Genomic DNA, 13,674 nt, shown 5'->3' with positions numbered 1-13,674 from the left:
AATCTCACAAAAAGCTGATGTGTCGCGCTCACGTAGCTCTTATATATTTTTTTGATAAATACTCTTACATCTTATTATCATTTACATAAATATGTAGTTGACAAATATAAGGCAATGTTCTTTTCTATTAGTCTTAAAAAATCAAAGATTTAATCAGCAATTAAAATCTAGAAATTTATTGAATTATCAATTTTATAACATATCCCCTATAAATTAATAGAGAATCAGAATCAATATCACAAAAAACTGATGTGTCGCGTTCACATAGCTCTTGTGTCTTTTTTTAATAAATACTCTTACAACTCATTATCATTTACAGAAATATGTCATTGGAAAATATAAGGTAATGTTTTTTTCTATTAGTTTTAAAAAATCAAAGATTTAATCATCAATTAAAATCCAGAAATGTATTTAATTATCAATTTCATAACAGATTTAATTATTAAAAGTAAATTACATTTTACAAACAATAAAAAAAAATTATTCCTTTATTTACCACTTTTATACATTTTTCTCATTGCATTTTTTAAACTTATGATTAGTTTAAATTAAACCGATTAGTCTAAAAAATATTGTTTTATCTATTTAATGATATAGTGATGTAGATAATAATGTGAAACATAAAATATGTGAATTTATTTTTTAGAAACACAAAAATATATCAAAACTTTCTACACCAACTTAAACTGTTTTCCAAATTCAAATATTTCACGGGTGAAACTCATTTTACAAAAATAAACGCAAATTTGAATAAACAAAAAATAAACTTTACTTACATATTTGTTTAAACAAAGAATCTTAAATCTTAAATAATAATTTTATTATAATATTTTATTTAAACTGATTTATCCCACACATAGTGCGGGTTAGTACCTAGTAATAATCATAATTGTCAAATACAGAAAACATGCGCATTTTCTTGTGGTGCCACAAGATTCGTACATCACTTGCGTTAAATTCACACTTCATTACGTAAGATTCAGTTTCTTGATTTCTTTATACAAGTAATATCTTGGTTTGTGGTTAGTCAGCAAAATCAATATTGTGGAGAGACTAGTTTATAAATGAAACATAGAAATTATTTGTAAACTTATTTCAAAGCTCTCTCAGTTTGATATGTATAATTTTGATAACAATTGTGAAAGTTTAAAATATTATGAACTCACTTTAAAATAAAAATTCCAGTTATAGTGAGTAAGTTAAAACTATATATTAAACAGTTTCTTTACATTGAAGAAGAAAATAGGGAGCCACCAAAACGATGCAAATGTCAACCGAAACAAACTACCGACCTATGTAAAGAAATTGGCGCGAAATTGTGGAGGCTTGTCTTTTAATGTCCTTGTTTTCACTATAAAAAAGGTAAAAAACATATAACAGAAAATTAAAAAAAAATCCCAACAGTTACATAAAAATAACACAAGTTATAACACAACACATCAAATACATCAATGGTCGCCCTAGTTCATATACTACAAAGCAAGGCCAGGCTTTAAGGTCCACTAGGCCATCAACCGCCACAGGCTCATGCATCTCAATTACGAAATTATACAATTTACTACTACGACTTTTTAAGTAATACTTAAAAGAAAATCCATGTTTTCTTCGTTTTTTGTCATAGACAATTTGGCTGAAAAAATCCAGCTTCTATCCCTCCGGCGTGAGCACAAGCCGACGCCGCCGGCTTATTCCGGTATGTTAATTTAACGTCCTCAAGTCGTATTCCGGTACAGGGTTTCTTAGAACTACAATCAAGTTTCACTCCAACTTCGGTCGCTGATGTTCCATGTATATCAACAAACAACACATCGCTGATTTTGATCCCCGAAACCTAAAAAGTTATTAGTGTGAAAAGAAATGGATTAGTCTCCCCACTATCCTAATATAAATACATTGTGCATAATCATATTACTTAATTGTTTTAGATAAATTATTACCTGGACAGGACAATTGTGATCAGGACAGTAGTTTTGGTCAATGATGATAGGGTTCTCTACGTTGTTCATCACACAATGTTGGAAACGGATGTCCTTAGCGAATCCACTACTTGGCCTGGCCCATGATTTGATCCTCACTCCGTTGTCTGTTCCTGTAAACGTCACCGTTTTAACAGTCACGTTCTGTACACCTGACTCCACGCTATCTTTTCCCAAACTACCAATGCTGAAAATTTGATCCCATCCAAAATGTTATTATACTAGATTTTAACCCGCGGTACACCACGGGACTATATTTTTAAAGTTAAAATAAAATATAAAATTTTAGTAGATTAAATATATATATATATATGACTAATGTTTTTTAAATTTTAAATGTATATATCCCTTATATCTGTATATTATTTAGGTTTACCGGTTTAAAAATTTAGGTTTACCAATTTAAATTGTCAAATTCAGAATATAACCCGTGATACAACATAGTACTGCTTTTTTATTTTACATAATCGTAATTTAATAAACTCAATTAAATATGTCTAATATTCTAAGTCGATGGTTTAAACAAAATAATGAACTGATGATTTACTAACAATTAATGATATAATTTTCAATTTTTATTAATACGCAAACTCATCCCGCTACATACCCAAGCACAATTTTTCTTCCTTGCTTAAATAAGACATGCATGTTTTTCAAAATCCAAATAACAAAAAATGCAAAAAAATATAGTTACATTAATTTTATGTATTTTATGATGATTTAAAGCAAGTAAACTAAATCGTAATTTTAATTAAAAAATATATTATTTTATATTTCAAACAAAATCTTTTAATTGGGTTTGGTTATAAGGATAGTAAAGAATTAATTAAAGATATTGTAATTAATTTAATTAGATATTGTAATTAGTCATTGATTGATTATTGAGATATTTTAGGAATTTTTGTTTAGCCCAAAATATTGGTTTTAAATTTTAATTTAAAATTTAATGATAATGGCATTCCTTGTAAATAAGTAGCAACTCTAGGATTTATTTGCTAAATGTCTCTAAAAATGTATATATAGATGAGTGCATATAAATTATTATATAAAATCAGATATATATCTTCAGAAATATTACCTGATGCCATGACCAGGGCCGCATGCTACATTTTCGATCCATAGCCCGTTAGTGCCTGGACCGATGGAGACACAATCGTCGCCAGTGGAGATTTTAGTATTGAAGATAGAGACGGTGGTGGAAGACTGAACGTGGATACCGTCCGTGTTGGGGCTGTTTCCGGCAGCTAATACTTTGACTCCTTGAAGCTTCACGTTGTTGCAACCGTTGATGACGACGTGGAACATCTGGCTGTTGAGTGACGTCAGCCCAGAGACCACGACGTTGCTTGAGCTCTGAAATCCTATGGTCTGTTCATCACATGATAGTAACCATCCCATTTATTAATTTAACGTATTATATTATTCCACATTGGTCCATGTGAATCGGGAATGTGGTATTATTTAATTCTAAGAAGTGGATTAAAACTTCATAATTCAGAAAAGGGTTGCCATTATATTAGTCTTTTTTCTTGGATTTTAATCAAGCATATTAAAGTTAGCATTCATATTTTAGAATTTTATTTATTCTTTCTTATTAATAAATGGTGATTAAACGAAGGGCAAAAATAGTAAACTTATACGTACCGTTGCACCACTGGGGCAACTCTTGCCGGATTTTTTACAATCCCATAAAGAAGCTCCTCGAGCGTCAAGAACTCCGCCGTATACGGTGACGCCGTCGAGATGCTGGAAGAATATCCAATAGTCTTCATTTCCGATAACTTGATAATCAGCCGGAGCCACCAATGTACCGTCGATACGGAACGTAACGGGCTTCGGTTTGCACTTTGAACCGTCGAAGTTAAGGCTCCTTAACAAGAACCGGCCTTTGGGAACCACAATGGTAACGGGACGAGACGATGCACAAGCGGTTTCCCAAACCGCCATGAACGCTTTGGTTGCGTCTGTCTTTCCGTCTGGTTTAGCTCCGAAAGACAAGACATTGTAGGATTGAGCAAAACAAGATGAGATGAAGAGGAAGAAGAAGAAGATGACAGTAAGTGAAGCCATTGTATGTGGTTAACGTACGCTTGTTTAGAGATAATAAGAGAGAGGGAGAGAGATATAGAGTGGAGTAGTGGTGGTGGTGTGGGAGTTTTAACGGTTATGGAATGTATTTATAGTGTTTGTGTTTGTATGGGAAGGGCTTTTCTTGTTTGTTTGGTTTTGTTTGATTTTTTTTTTTTTTTTTAATTTTAGTTTAGTTATTATTTGAATAAACAAATGGTTACTGGATTTGGCAGGAACCTAAAGCAACATTTTTGAATGACTAAGAAATTAGGTGTAAATTTGTTTTGCATGATTGTTTCATTCATTCAAAACGCATCATATATAGATAAGATATGTTAAAAATAGAATATTTTACGTTCATATAATATTTTTCAATAGATCATTTGTATTATTAATTGTCGTGTGAGTAGAGTTAGAACAAAGCTCAGCTAATTATGATAAAGTAGGTAAAATATCACCAGTAACACTTTTGTAACAGCAAAGTTAGGTCCGGTTTTTCACAGATTTCAAGGATTGGTATGAGTTTCACGAAAGAAATTTGTTATTATATCATGATGGGTTCAAAGAAAATGGCGTGGCAGTGGCACTGAGGAGAAGAAGCAGATCAAGAAACCCAAATGAGACGTTCGTGGACTGAGAAGATAAAGACTTGGTCCAAAAAGTTTGTTAATTTATCATTTGTGAATTAATGGAAAAAATCTGGTAATTCCTTGACAAACATAAACCATTCGTCACGTATTTGAATTTCAATTGTTGTAGGAACTGAGGTCATACTTGTATTTGTTTTGTTCCTTTCCTATTTAAGCATTCAAAGATCATCCATCGTTTGCTTTTCTTTGACTGGGAACTATCATATCATAATATCAACATACAAGCTTAGATAAAAATTCTTGGATCATTTGTTTAATTAGATAATAAAGCATCCATTTTTTCAAGTAAATTACGTAATGCCTTCATCTCCACGCCGCAACAAATACAAGATATTGACGGGACGGGTAGTGTGAAAGAGAAAGCAGGAGAAGTACAATAAAAGGTAGAAAGCGAAAATTACATTGGTCAATATAACTTTAGTGGAGAAATACACGAAACAACGTACGTGGAAATGCGAAGAGTTCGTTAATTTATGAGAAGAACACGCAAAGTCTTTACACTTTTGGCATCCCCTCCAACGTGCTCAAGCCGCAAAAGTATTTTACTTCAATTTTTCTGTTTTGAAATCATATTTTCGTAAAAAGATTGTTAGCGAATTATCGAGTAATGTGGATAAAATTGATATATCACAAATCAGTTTTAGAATTTTAATGAATTTATTATTTTCGTGTTTGTCCTAATCCTCAAATAGCAAAGTGTAATTTTTTACTAACAAATATATTCATCTTGAAAGTATTTCTGTATGTTTGTTTATATATATAAAAAAGTAGTTTTGTATCTGACCACATCCGATGAATGAAAGATAGAGTTGAATTCTGTATAGCAGCCAAATGGATTAAGCCACTTGTGTATATGCACAATATCGGGGATTTAAATTGGTAACTTTAGATGACGCCGAATAGTAACTAATAATGGTCACGGTTCACGTTGGCTATGCTGCCTGTGCATGTTGGTATAACGTTTTCACGTTGGCACAAGCCACAAGATCAATGCATGAGGCCATTTTTTTAACGATTAGCTTTACTTTCCAATAAATACATTTTATAAACGTTACACGATTGCTTTTTTTTTTTGGAAATAACCACACTACTTGGGGGTGCGCTGAATATATATTTTTAGTCCTTTTTTTGTGGTATTATGTGATCAAATTTCTTTTAGGTGTCTAAACAATATTATGATCATGTTTGGATGGATGAGCCACATAGTTTATATATATTTTACGAAAAAAATTCATTATCAGAATATGAATCAGATTATCTGAAATATGTTATTTAGATGTTTAAAAAGCTGACAAAGAAGAATAGAGGATTATGGAACAAGTCTAAATGGGAAAACAATATTTGGATGATCGGCGCAACATGGTTACGGAACGTGACAAGTGGAAAAGAAAACGGAGAAAAAATTGGGCCAATCATCACACCGAAAGGTTCTTTCAATTTAATTTCTCCAAAATTAAATTTCTTCCGTATACTCATACTTGAATGTTTTCTTAAGTCAAACATTTGATTACTCACATTTTTCATAGTTCATGCACTTCAATTAACGTGCTAATGGTGAGAAAATAAAGATAAGATAAGATTTAACTAACTAATTAACTACTCGAATATACTTTTCCGGTAATTACTTAATTCTTTTTCAAAGCCAATGGAAGGATCATATGATTCGCCGAATTAGTACTGATTGCATGTTCAAGGATCGAAGTTGATTTGTGACTCAATCCTTGCGCTAACCTAGAAGAATGGTGCTATATATGAAAATTTCCGTATATATGTAATAGTATAGGATACGCTTTTACGATATAGTATATGCTAATCCACTTTTTTATTATGTTATGAACCTATGATCCCTGGATATATCTGATAGCCATGTGTTCCCCTTTCAAATTGAAGGGTATGTTAATGTGTTGTTTTTTTTTTCGTTTTTTTAGTTGTTTTCTTTACTTCTTCTTATAAAATACTATATAGCTTTGAATGGGAGGACAGAAAAATAGCAGATCACCCTTTAATGCAGTTCTCCTATCACTAAGTTACTATTCAAGAATTTTTTTGCTTTAAAAAATTAATGCAGATGAACTGTGTGCAGTTCAATTTTTTTTGTCTTTTTGTGGTAATTGCAGAAGAAATACATGCAGATCTGGTCTACAGCTTTTCTGATGCTGTTCACCTTTGATCTGCATTTGAACTGCCAAATTTTTTATCTACTTTTATTTTGCTTGGTCTGCTTGAACCACTTGATCTGCTCTGCATGACATATGTATATTGCGATATATGTCTAGTATAGATTCCAAACCAAATATATTAGTATAAGGTATAGGACTCAACCATAATAATAAACTAATCATCAATTATACATTTTTAAAAACAATTTTTTATGCTCTCGTAATTATGTTGTCGAGGGTTGATCACATGCATTGTAAGATCTCAAGAAATATCATGTTTAAATTCACGTAACACATTTATTACGCATGCATATATGCTTTGCCGCATTTATGGATAAGGACATCATGTTGAGTTCATGTTTTTCTTTGATTGTCACGTATATGCGTACACACACTGACACTGGTGCCAATGCATATTTGATTGTAATGGGATAAAGTCTTTGAATTTTCACACTAATCAGGGGAAGCACGGGCCTTTTTTTGTGATCGTTATTCATCATCCATATATATATGAAAAAAAAACATAAGAGGGAAATTGATGTGAAGATTCGTGATCGTCGTGAGCTTGGTGGCTTCTTTGGGTCTTTTCATGAATTTGAGGGTCTGAAATCCATTGGAATTTATGTTAATCCCACCACGTGCGATAACAAGCTAACTTTCAATCAAGCATGGGATCCTCCATATACATCCGTCCTCCATTACCAAATCCCGACGATCGTGGATGGTATTCCTGTTAAGCACATCCGTTATAAGACCAAACTCAAAGATCGGATACTTTCCAAGTTACGTTCGATTTCAAAAGAGCTATTATTGTGCCTCGTAAAAGTTTTCTCAATTAAGACTAGGTAGTAGTACTGTTGAACGATATCTAGTTTGATAGTAGTACGTACATACAAGTTGATAAAAGAGGTCATGGGCACAATGTTTCTGAGGTAAAATAATAAAAACCATTTGCAAATACATTTTGACCAAGACTGGAATTATGCATTTAACATTCAATTTGACCATGTAGGTGATGAATTTAATTGGGGATGTTAAAGGGAAAGTAGCTATAATGGTGAACTTAATGATTGACACAGCAGGTGAGTTCTTATTAAACTGTTTGATAATTTGTCAGTCTGATTAAACTGTTTTATTTTAATATATTATACTCCCTCTGTATCATAATACCTGATGTTCTATGATTTTTACATGGATTAAGAAAAACATTTAATGTCTAGCACTAAGTGTATTATTTATTTATAATAACATATTTTTATAATTATTAACCAATAGCATTTCATCAAACTTTTAAAATTTCATTTAATGATTCTTGAAATTTGCAATTTCTTAGTATTAATTGATAAAATTATACAGAAAATCATCATTTGTGATACAAAAAAAATCCTAAAACATCAAATATTCTGATACAGAGGGAGTATATATTTTGATTATATAATACTCTCGTTTCAAAATATAGAATGTTTTGGAAAAGTTTTTTTGTTTCATAATATAGGATGCTTTCAAATTTCAATACAACTTTTAGATTAGTTTAATATTTTATATTATACAGTATTGTTTTTGATTGGTTAAACTTGTTAAAAGTAAAGACTTCTTAAACTGCATGCTTTGCTTAAAACATTCTATATTTTGAAACGGAAGGAGTACTATAACACACGGCTTTGACTCTGAATTGTTGCTCGAAGACTTTTATATGGTCTTATTAATTTTTTTTTTCTGGTGGTAAAGCAAACAACGAAATTATTTCAATTCAAGCTTTGTAATGTCACACTTAATTAATACTTTAAAGATACATGAACAAGACCAAGAAACTATATTTGTTTATTAATTATCTCGCATTTATCACCAAAATTATTGCTATCGTAGCTCTTTGTTAAGAAAAAAAATCTCGCAGAACTAATATCAAAAATAAGTCTTTAAAAAGTGACGCAAAACAGATAATAACTATTGAGATCGAATAACTGTCAGAGACTATTTGACATCTTGCCACTTTTTTCATTGCACCGGGCTTAGGTTACAACACATGTGAGGTAGATGTTCCAGTATGGATCGTCCTCACACAAAAGAGCTTAATTGGACCAATTGGGTCAAAATTAACGTGAATCCCTTGTTTATACATTTCTTTTTTCTGCTCTAACTGGACCAAGGTGGAACCCATACGCAGATAATAAATACTCCCTCTGTCTCACAAAGATTGAAGTTTTAGAGAATTTTTTTTGTTTCACAAAGATTGATTATTTGAATATTTTTAATAAATTTTTGTTTTAATGATTACTAATGTTGTAGAGTGTATGGAGTGTAAAAGTGGGAAAGTGGGAAAGTGAAAAAATATTAGAAAAGTATTAGAAATATTAATCATATATTCTCTCTGTCTTAATATGTGTGTAAAATATTAAACTTCAATCTTTATGAGACCAAGGGAGTATTCTAATACAGATAATAACTGTCAGAGAATATTTGACCTATTGCCACTGTAGCTGTCACTAAACCAAAAAAAGAGAGAAGTCCTCTTCTCTAATTTAATAGAAAAATAATTTCATGGAACCCAAGTCGATAATTCAAATTAATATTTACGAACCTAAGCGTCGATAATTAACATAAAGATAGTTTGATATATAAACTGAATATGGTTTCATTTGCAGTCCATATCGTTCGGCTGGTGCAGTAATGTTCTACTAAGTGGTCTAACGTCGTTTAATGGCCTAAATATGCACGTCACGGTTCACCATTCCTCTAATGTTCGGATTCAAAACATAAGAATTAGAGCTCCAAGTGGAAGCCCTAAAAACGAATACCTTGTTTATACATTTTTTTTTTCTGCTCTATTTGGTTATGATTATAAACGAACTGTTTAAATGACAAAAATCGAGGAATTTAATGTTTAATATTCATCTCTCTATTTGGGTTGGTCAGAGTTGCTTAAAAATATTTTTATTATCTTGGGCTCCTGATTCCTTATATATATTAGATTGCTAAGGAAAGTATCTGGTTGATCAGATTTTCTGTTAATATAAAAATATATTAGGACAATAAGTAAGTAGTATTGATTTGTGCTAATTAAAGCTTCTTACATGTTTTTTATTAAATACTTTTGGTATAAGAAAATATTGTAATAAGCCCAAAAGTAAATGAAATAAAGTCCATATTGAGCCCAAATCTTGTAATCTTAACTAGTCTCAAGAAAGACCATGACGATCGGTTAGATTCTTAATACATAATGGCACGATAAGATACCTAAAAATTGCATAACACAAGATGGTGGCTTTCACATCAAGCGACATATGATCTGGCATTCCATCCATTGTTCTCCTTATGATAGCATTGCCACAGGTTTTGAAGCTCATGTAGAAGATTGCATTCTCCGCCTTGGCTTTCTTCTTAGACTTCCATATCTGCTCTGGTTAATTTGCACAATTATCTTTCTCAGCTCTAATGGCCTTTCCCACATTGGTGAGCGCTGCAACACAACATCAAGAGAGATCTCATTAACCTACACAAACTCCCATCCTCTTTCTTTTTTTTTCCAGTCAATTAAGTCTTTTTTTTTTTTTTTTTTTTTTTTTTTTTTTTTTTTTTCTCACCGGGAACCAACGCGACTTGGTGCGACATGCGAGTTCCAAGTACAGACGAAGCCAATCCTTGTCTTCTTTCACCTCTGACTCTGTCAACTGCAAAAATCAAGTCAACAAACATATCACATAGTCCCATGCTTCCTCTAAATCTCTCAAGGGCTAACAACAATAGAGAGGGGCTCATACCGAGTTGGGCATATCACTTTTGCAGAAATCATCCACGGCACAGATTGGGAAGTCTTTCTTCTCTGAGAGGTATACGCAAGTAGACATGACCAAGAAAGATTAGTCACAATAATAAAACAACGAGAGAGGTTAACAAAAAGGTGCATCACCCATCTACAAATTACCTGGCAATAATGTGCATTGGGTAGTAATGAAACTCAAGCCGCCTTTCGACTGAACCTCCCTCGTTATGAACTCAAAAGTGGAATACTCGCGAGTTGGATCCGTTGCATAAAGTATTCCGGCAACATAGGCCTCGTCTGTACAGCAAAATTCAAGGTTTGTCCGCTGCAATGATGAGAATGATTAAGAACTTCTACAAATTCATATATACAAACTAAATTCATTCAATTTACTTACATCTTGCAGATTGTAGCAGTGAAGTCCAACTTTACCAAGCAGATCTCCATATTCACTATCCTGATGGAGAAAGTCAAAATCAGAACGCATATCTGATATCGAGAGCAATTCTTTTTGTTTGTTTCCTAATCATAAAACACCAATATGGTGTCAGAGCAATTTTAATATCCTAGGAGCCTAACATCACAAACTCAATTTCACAAAACCACACGAAGATCACAAGAAACTAAGCAGCCACAAAGGGAATCCATCAAATTTCGGTCCATTATTATCAGGTCAGGTCATACTATACCACTCGTTAAAAGTTAATAGCAAACCTCAATGAGTTTTAGAAGCTTACCTGTTCTTCAAGATCAACTATCATCTCATCTTTTGATCCTAGCAATGCAGCTTACCTCTCTTCTATCTCCTTGGCCTTCTTCCGCCAAGTATCCTGCTCTTTTATAAGTTTTCTATTAACCTGAAACCCAAATTTATAAATAGCTTGCAGAGTGTAAGCAGTTCATAAGGAAACCACCTGTCACAAGAATGGCATAATGATGGAAAAAGAGAACACAAGGCAGAGAGACTTTTTACCTCAGTGATACCACTTTTTTCCCTCTTCACATTTTTCAATCTCAGTTTGAAGCTCATGCATTTTGTTGTTCACAACAATCTGGTCAACTGCTTCGGCGAAATTGCCTTGCTGCTTGCTTCTCGCCTCAACAATGAGAGATTCATAGTACTGCAAAGCATCACATTTTTTTTTGTAATGAATTGAGATCTCTTGAATCAATATACCATTAGGTGGCTACAACTTCATCCTCTATTACGTTTGTTCATACTGTACATATAAATAAGAAGAGAAAGAAACAAACAACAGAAGAACCACTTGCCTGTCGCTGTCCCTTCAGTTTGACTTGCAAGAAGGTCACTATACCCGCTAACGATCGACGCCATAAAACTACTGAGACAAAAGACCTAGGATTCAGATGCATTATGCAGGGAAACAAAAAAAAAAAAACAATGACAAAGGGTGATTCGATATCGTACTGAATCAACTTTGGTGTTGAAGATGGCTCCGGTAAATCCTGTATTCTCACTACAATCTCACAAAGACCACACTCCCCCACCATCACCACCTTCATGTGAGAGACAACGGGGTGTTCATCTCTACTGAATTTCCATAAATTATTGAATGGTTTAACAGATGAACGTAGCTGTCACCAACAAAATCCCAGATTTTGTTGTGTTGGCAAATCAATCAAGAGAATAGCAGTGATGCGTTTTTTTCCAGTGCCCTGATAGAATGCCCTTCCTTCCTTGTATCTACAATTGAAAACATAATAATGAAGCTTCCACCTCTAAGGAAGATATAGATGTCAGGTTAACTAAAAACTAATTACAACGGAAATGCAAACTAAGCATTATTACCTTCCACAACCTAAGAAGCCACAGACAAGGCATGCCCAAAGGTTGTGTGTTTTTTTCCCACAAATAGAACAACTTGAATATCTCAATCGACAAACCTACAAAACGAGATGAGCATATGGTAAAAAAAAAAAAAACATGTGCAAGGTAGTATATTGTTAAGAATTAGATAAATGTTGACACCAGAAATATGCAAAGCATTAAAGCAAAACACTAGCCCATCATATAAACTGAAAACGCACTGAAAGAGAGAACCACTGACGTGACAGGACAGAGAAGTCCATTTAGAACACTGAAAACGAGTGATCACAAAAGAGTGCTGACTATACCACTGGTGTGGTGATCTAATCTCTCTCTGCATGAGTCAAAAGTCCAAATATTGCAAAACGTGACTTAAAAAGAAGAAAAAAAAAACAATTCACAGTAAAATAAACATAGAAATGGATCGATCTTCTTTAGCACAACTACCAAGACACATATATTGGGAAAGTAGTAGATAACTCTGTGAATCCAAAACAGGTGGTGCTTCTGCAGCAACCTCATCAATTTCCCACCGACATTGCATAAAAAGAATATGGCAAAACTCAGCCTAAAAACCCAAGAAACAGGTTCTTGTGGAATCCATCTGCTTCATTCACTAAGCGTGACAAGAAAGACTAAATCGAGCTTCCCATTCCATCGTCCCTAACAAATTTTCAAGAAGCACTAATTAGAGACACTACCAGCAACAATCAGCACCCTAATCATTTTTTTAAACATCAAAATCAAAAAATTAAGCCATCAATGAACCTAAAAAAGACGAAAGAAATGGAACTTTCGAGAAACCTGATGAAGAGGACCTCGGAGACACTAGGCGATCATATGCGGGGAAAAAAGTAATTGGGAACAGCCGACGATGAAGAGAGTGGTTAGGGAGGAAGCTGTGCCAAGAGTTCCGGTAGAGATGGATCAGACCTTTGCATTCGGTGATTTTTCTTTTTTGAGAGACGATGGTTGTAGGAGTGTGTAAGACGAGGCTAAGCTATCTTCGATGCGTGAATGTGAAATGTGAAATCAACTCTTGCCATGTGAAATGTGAAATGTGAAATGTGAAATGTGAAAAATACATGAATGTGAAATCAACTTCCGGACCACGGTGTCCCGATAGTCATTTAAATCTAGACTTATTTCGATAAATAATGGGCCTTATAAGGCCCAATAATTTTTAAAACCTCACAACGGTTATCTTTTCTTCCATCTTCTTCATCTTCGT

At 33.2% G+C, this 13,674-nt stretch overlaps 2 protein-coding genes across 31 annotated transcripts; both read right to left on the bottom strand.

The window, feature by feature from the left end:
* Nucleotides 1-1,384: 1,384 nt before the first annotated feature.
* Nucleotides 1,385-4,134, bottom strand: LOC104784952 (polygalacturonase-like). Its single transcript, XM_010510065.3, has 4 exons — nt 3,621-4,134; nt 3,055-3,344; nt 1,938-2,163; nt 1,385-1,831 (listed from the first exon to the last, which is right to left on the bottom strand). Exons 1-4 carry the CDS (start codon nt 4,044-4,046, stop codon nt 1,616-1,618), a joined length of 1,158 nt encoding a protein of 385 aa, XP_010508367.2. The 5' UTR covers nt 4,047-4,134; the 3' UTR covers nt 1,385-1,615.
* Nucleotides 4,135-10,000: 5,866 nt separating this feature from the next.
* LOC147943183 (UPF0725 protein At3g44770-like) lies at nt 10,001-13,559 on the bottom strand. Of its 30 annotated transcripts, none has more exons than XM_087512990.1 (13): nt 13,248-13,548; nt 12,891-13,106; nt 12,665-12,777; nt 12,426-12,520; nt 12,045-12,320; nt 11,888-11,958; nt 11,589-11,736; nt 11,353-11,472; nt 11,013-11,072; nt 10,778-10,940; nt 10,614-10,675; nt 10,437-10,523; nt 10,001-10,312 (listed from the first exon to the last, which is right to left on the bottom strand). In XM_087512990.1, the coding sequence occupies exons 8-13, from the start codon at nt 11,374-11,376 to the stop codon at nt 10,196-10,198; spliced, it is 513 nt and encodes a 170-aa protein (XP_087369116.1). In that variant the 5' UTR covers nt 11,377-11,472; nt 11,589-11,736; nt 11,888-11,958; nt 12,045-12,320; nt 12,426-12,520; nt 12,665-12,777; nt 12,891-13,106; nt 13,248-13,548; the 3' UTR covers nt 10,001-10,195. The 30 variants fall into 30 exon arrangements, with proteins under 30 accessions (XP_087369116.1, XP_087369097.1, XP_087369110.1 ...); XM_087512971.1 differs by having other exon boundaries at nt 11,013-11,137; nt 11,888-11,955; XM_087512984.1 differs by having other exon boundaries at nt 11,888-11,955.
* Between the last annotated feature and the right edge of the window lie 115 nt (nt 13,560-13,674).

This window comes from Camelina sativa, chromosome 5 (genome assembly GCF_030686135.1).
Source record: "Camelina sativa cultivar CO46 ecotype springtype chromosome 5, ASM3068613v1".
In the NCBI taxonomy this organism is placed as follows: Eukaryota; Viridiplantae; Streptophyta; class Magnoliopsida; order Brassicales; family Brassicaceae; genus Camelina; species Camelina sativa.
This window is presented reverse-complemented; position numbering and strand designations above follow the sequence as displayed.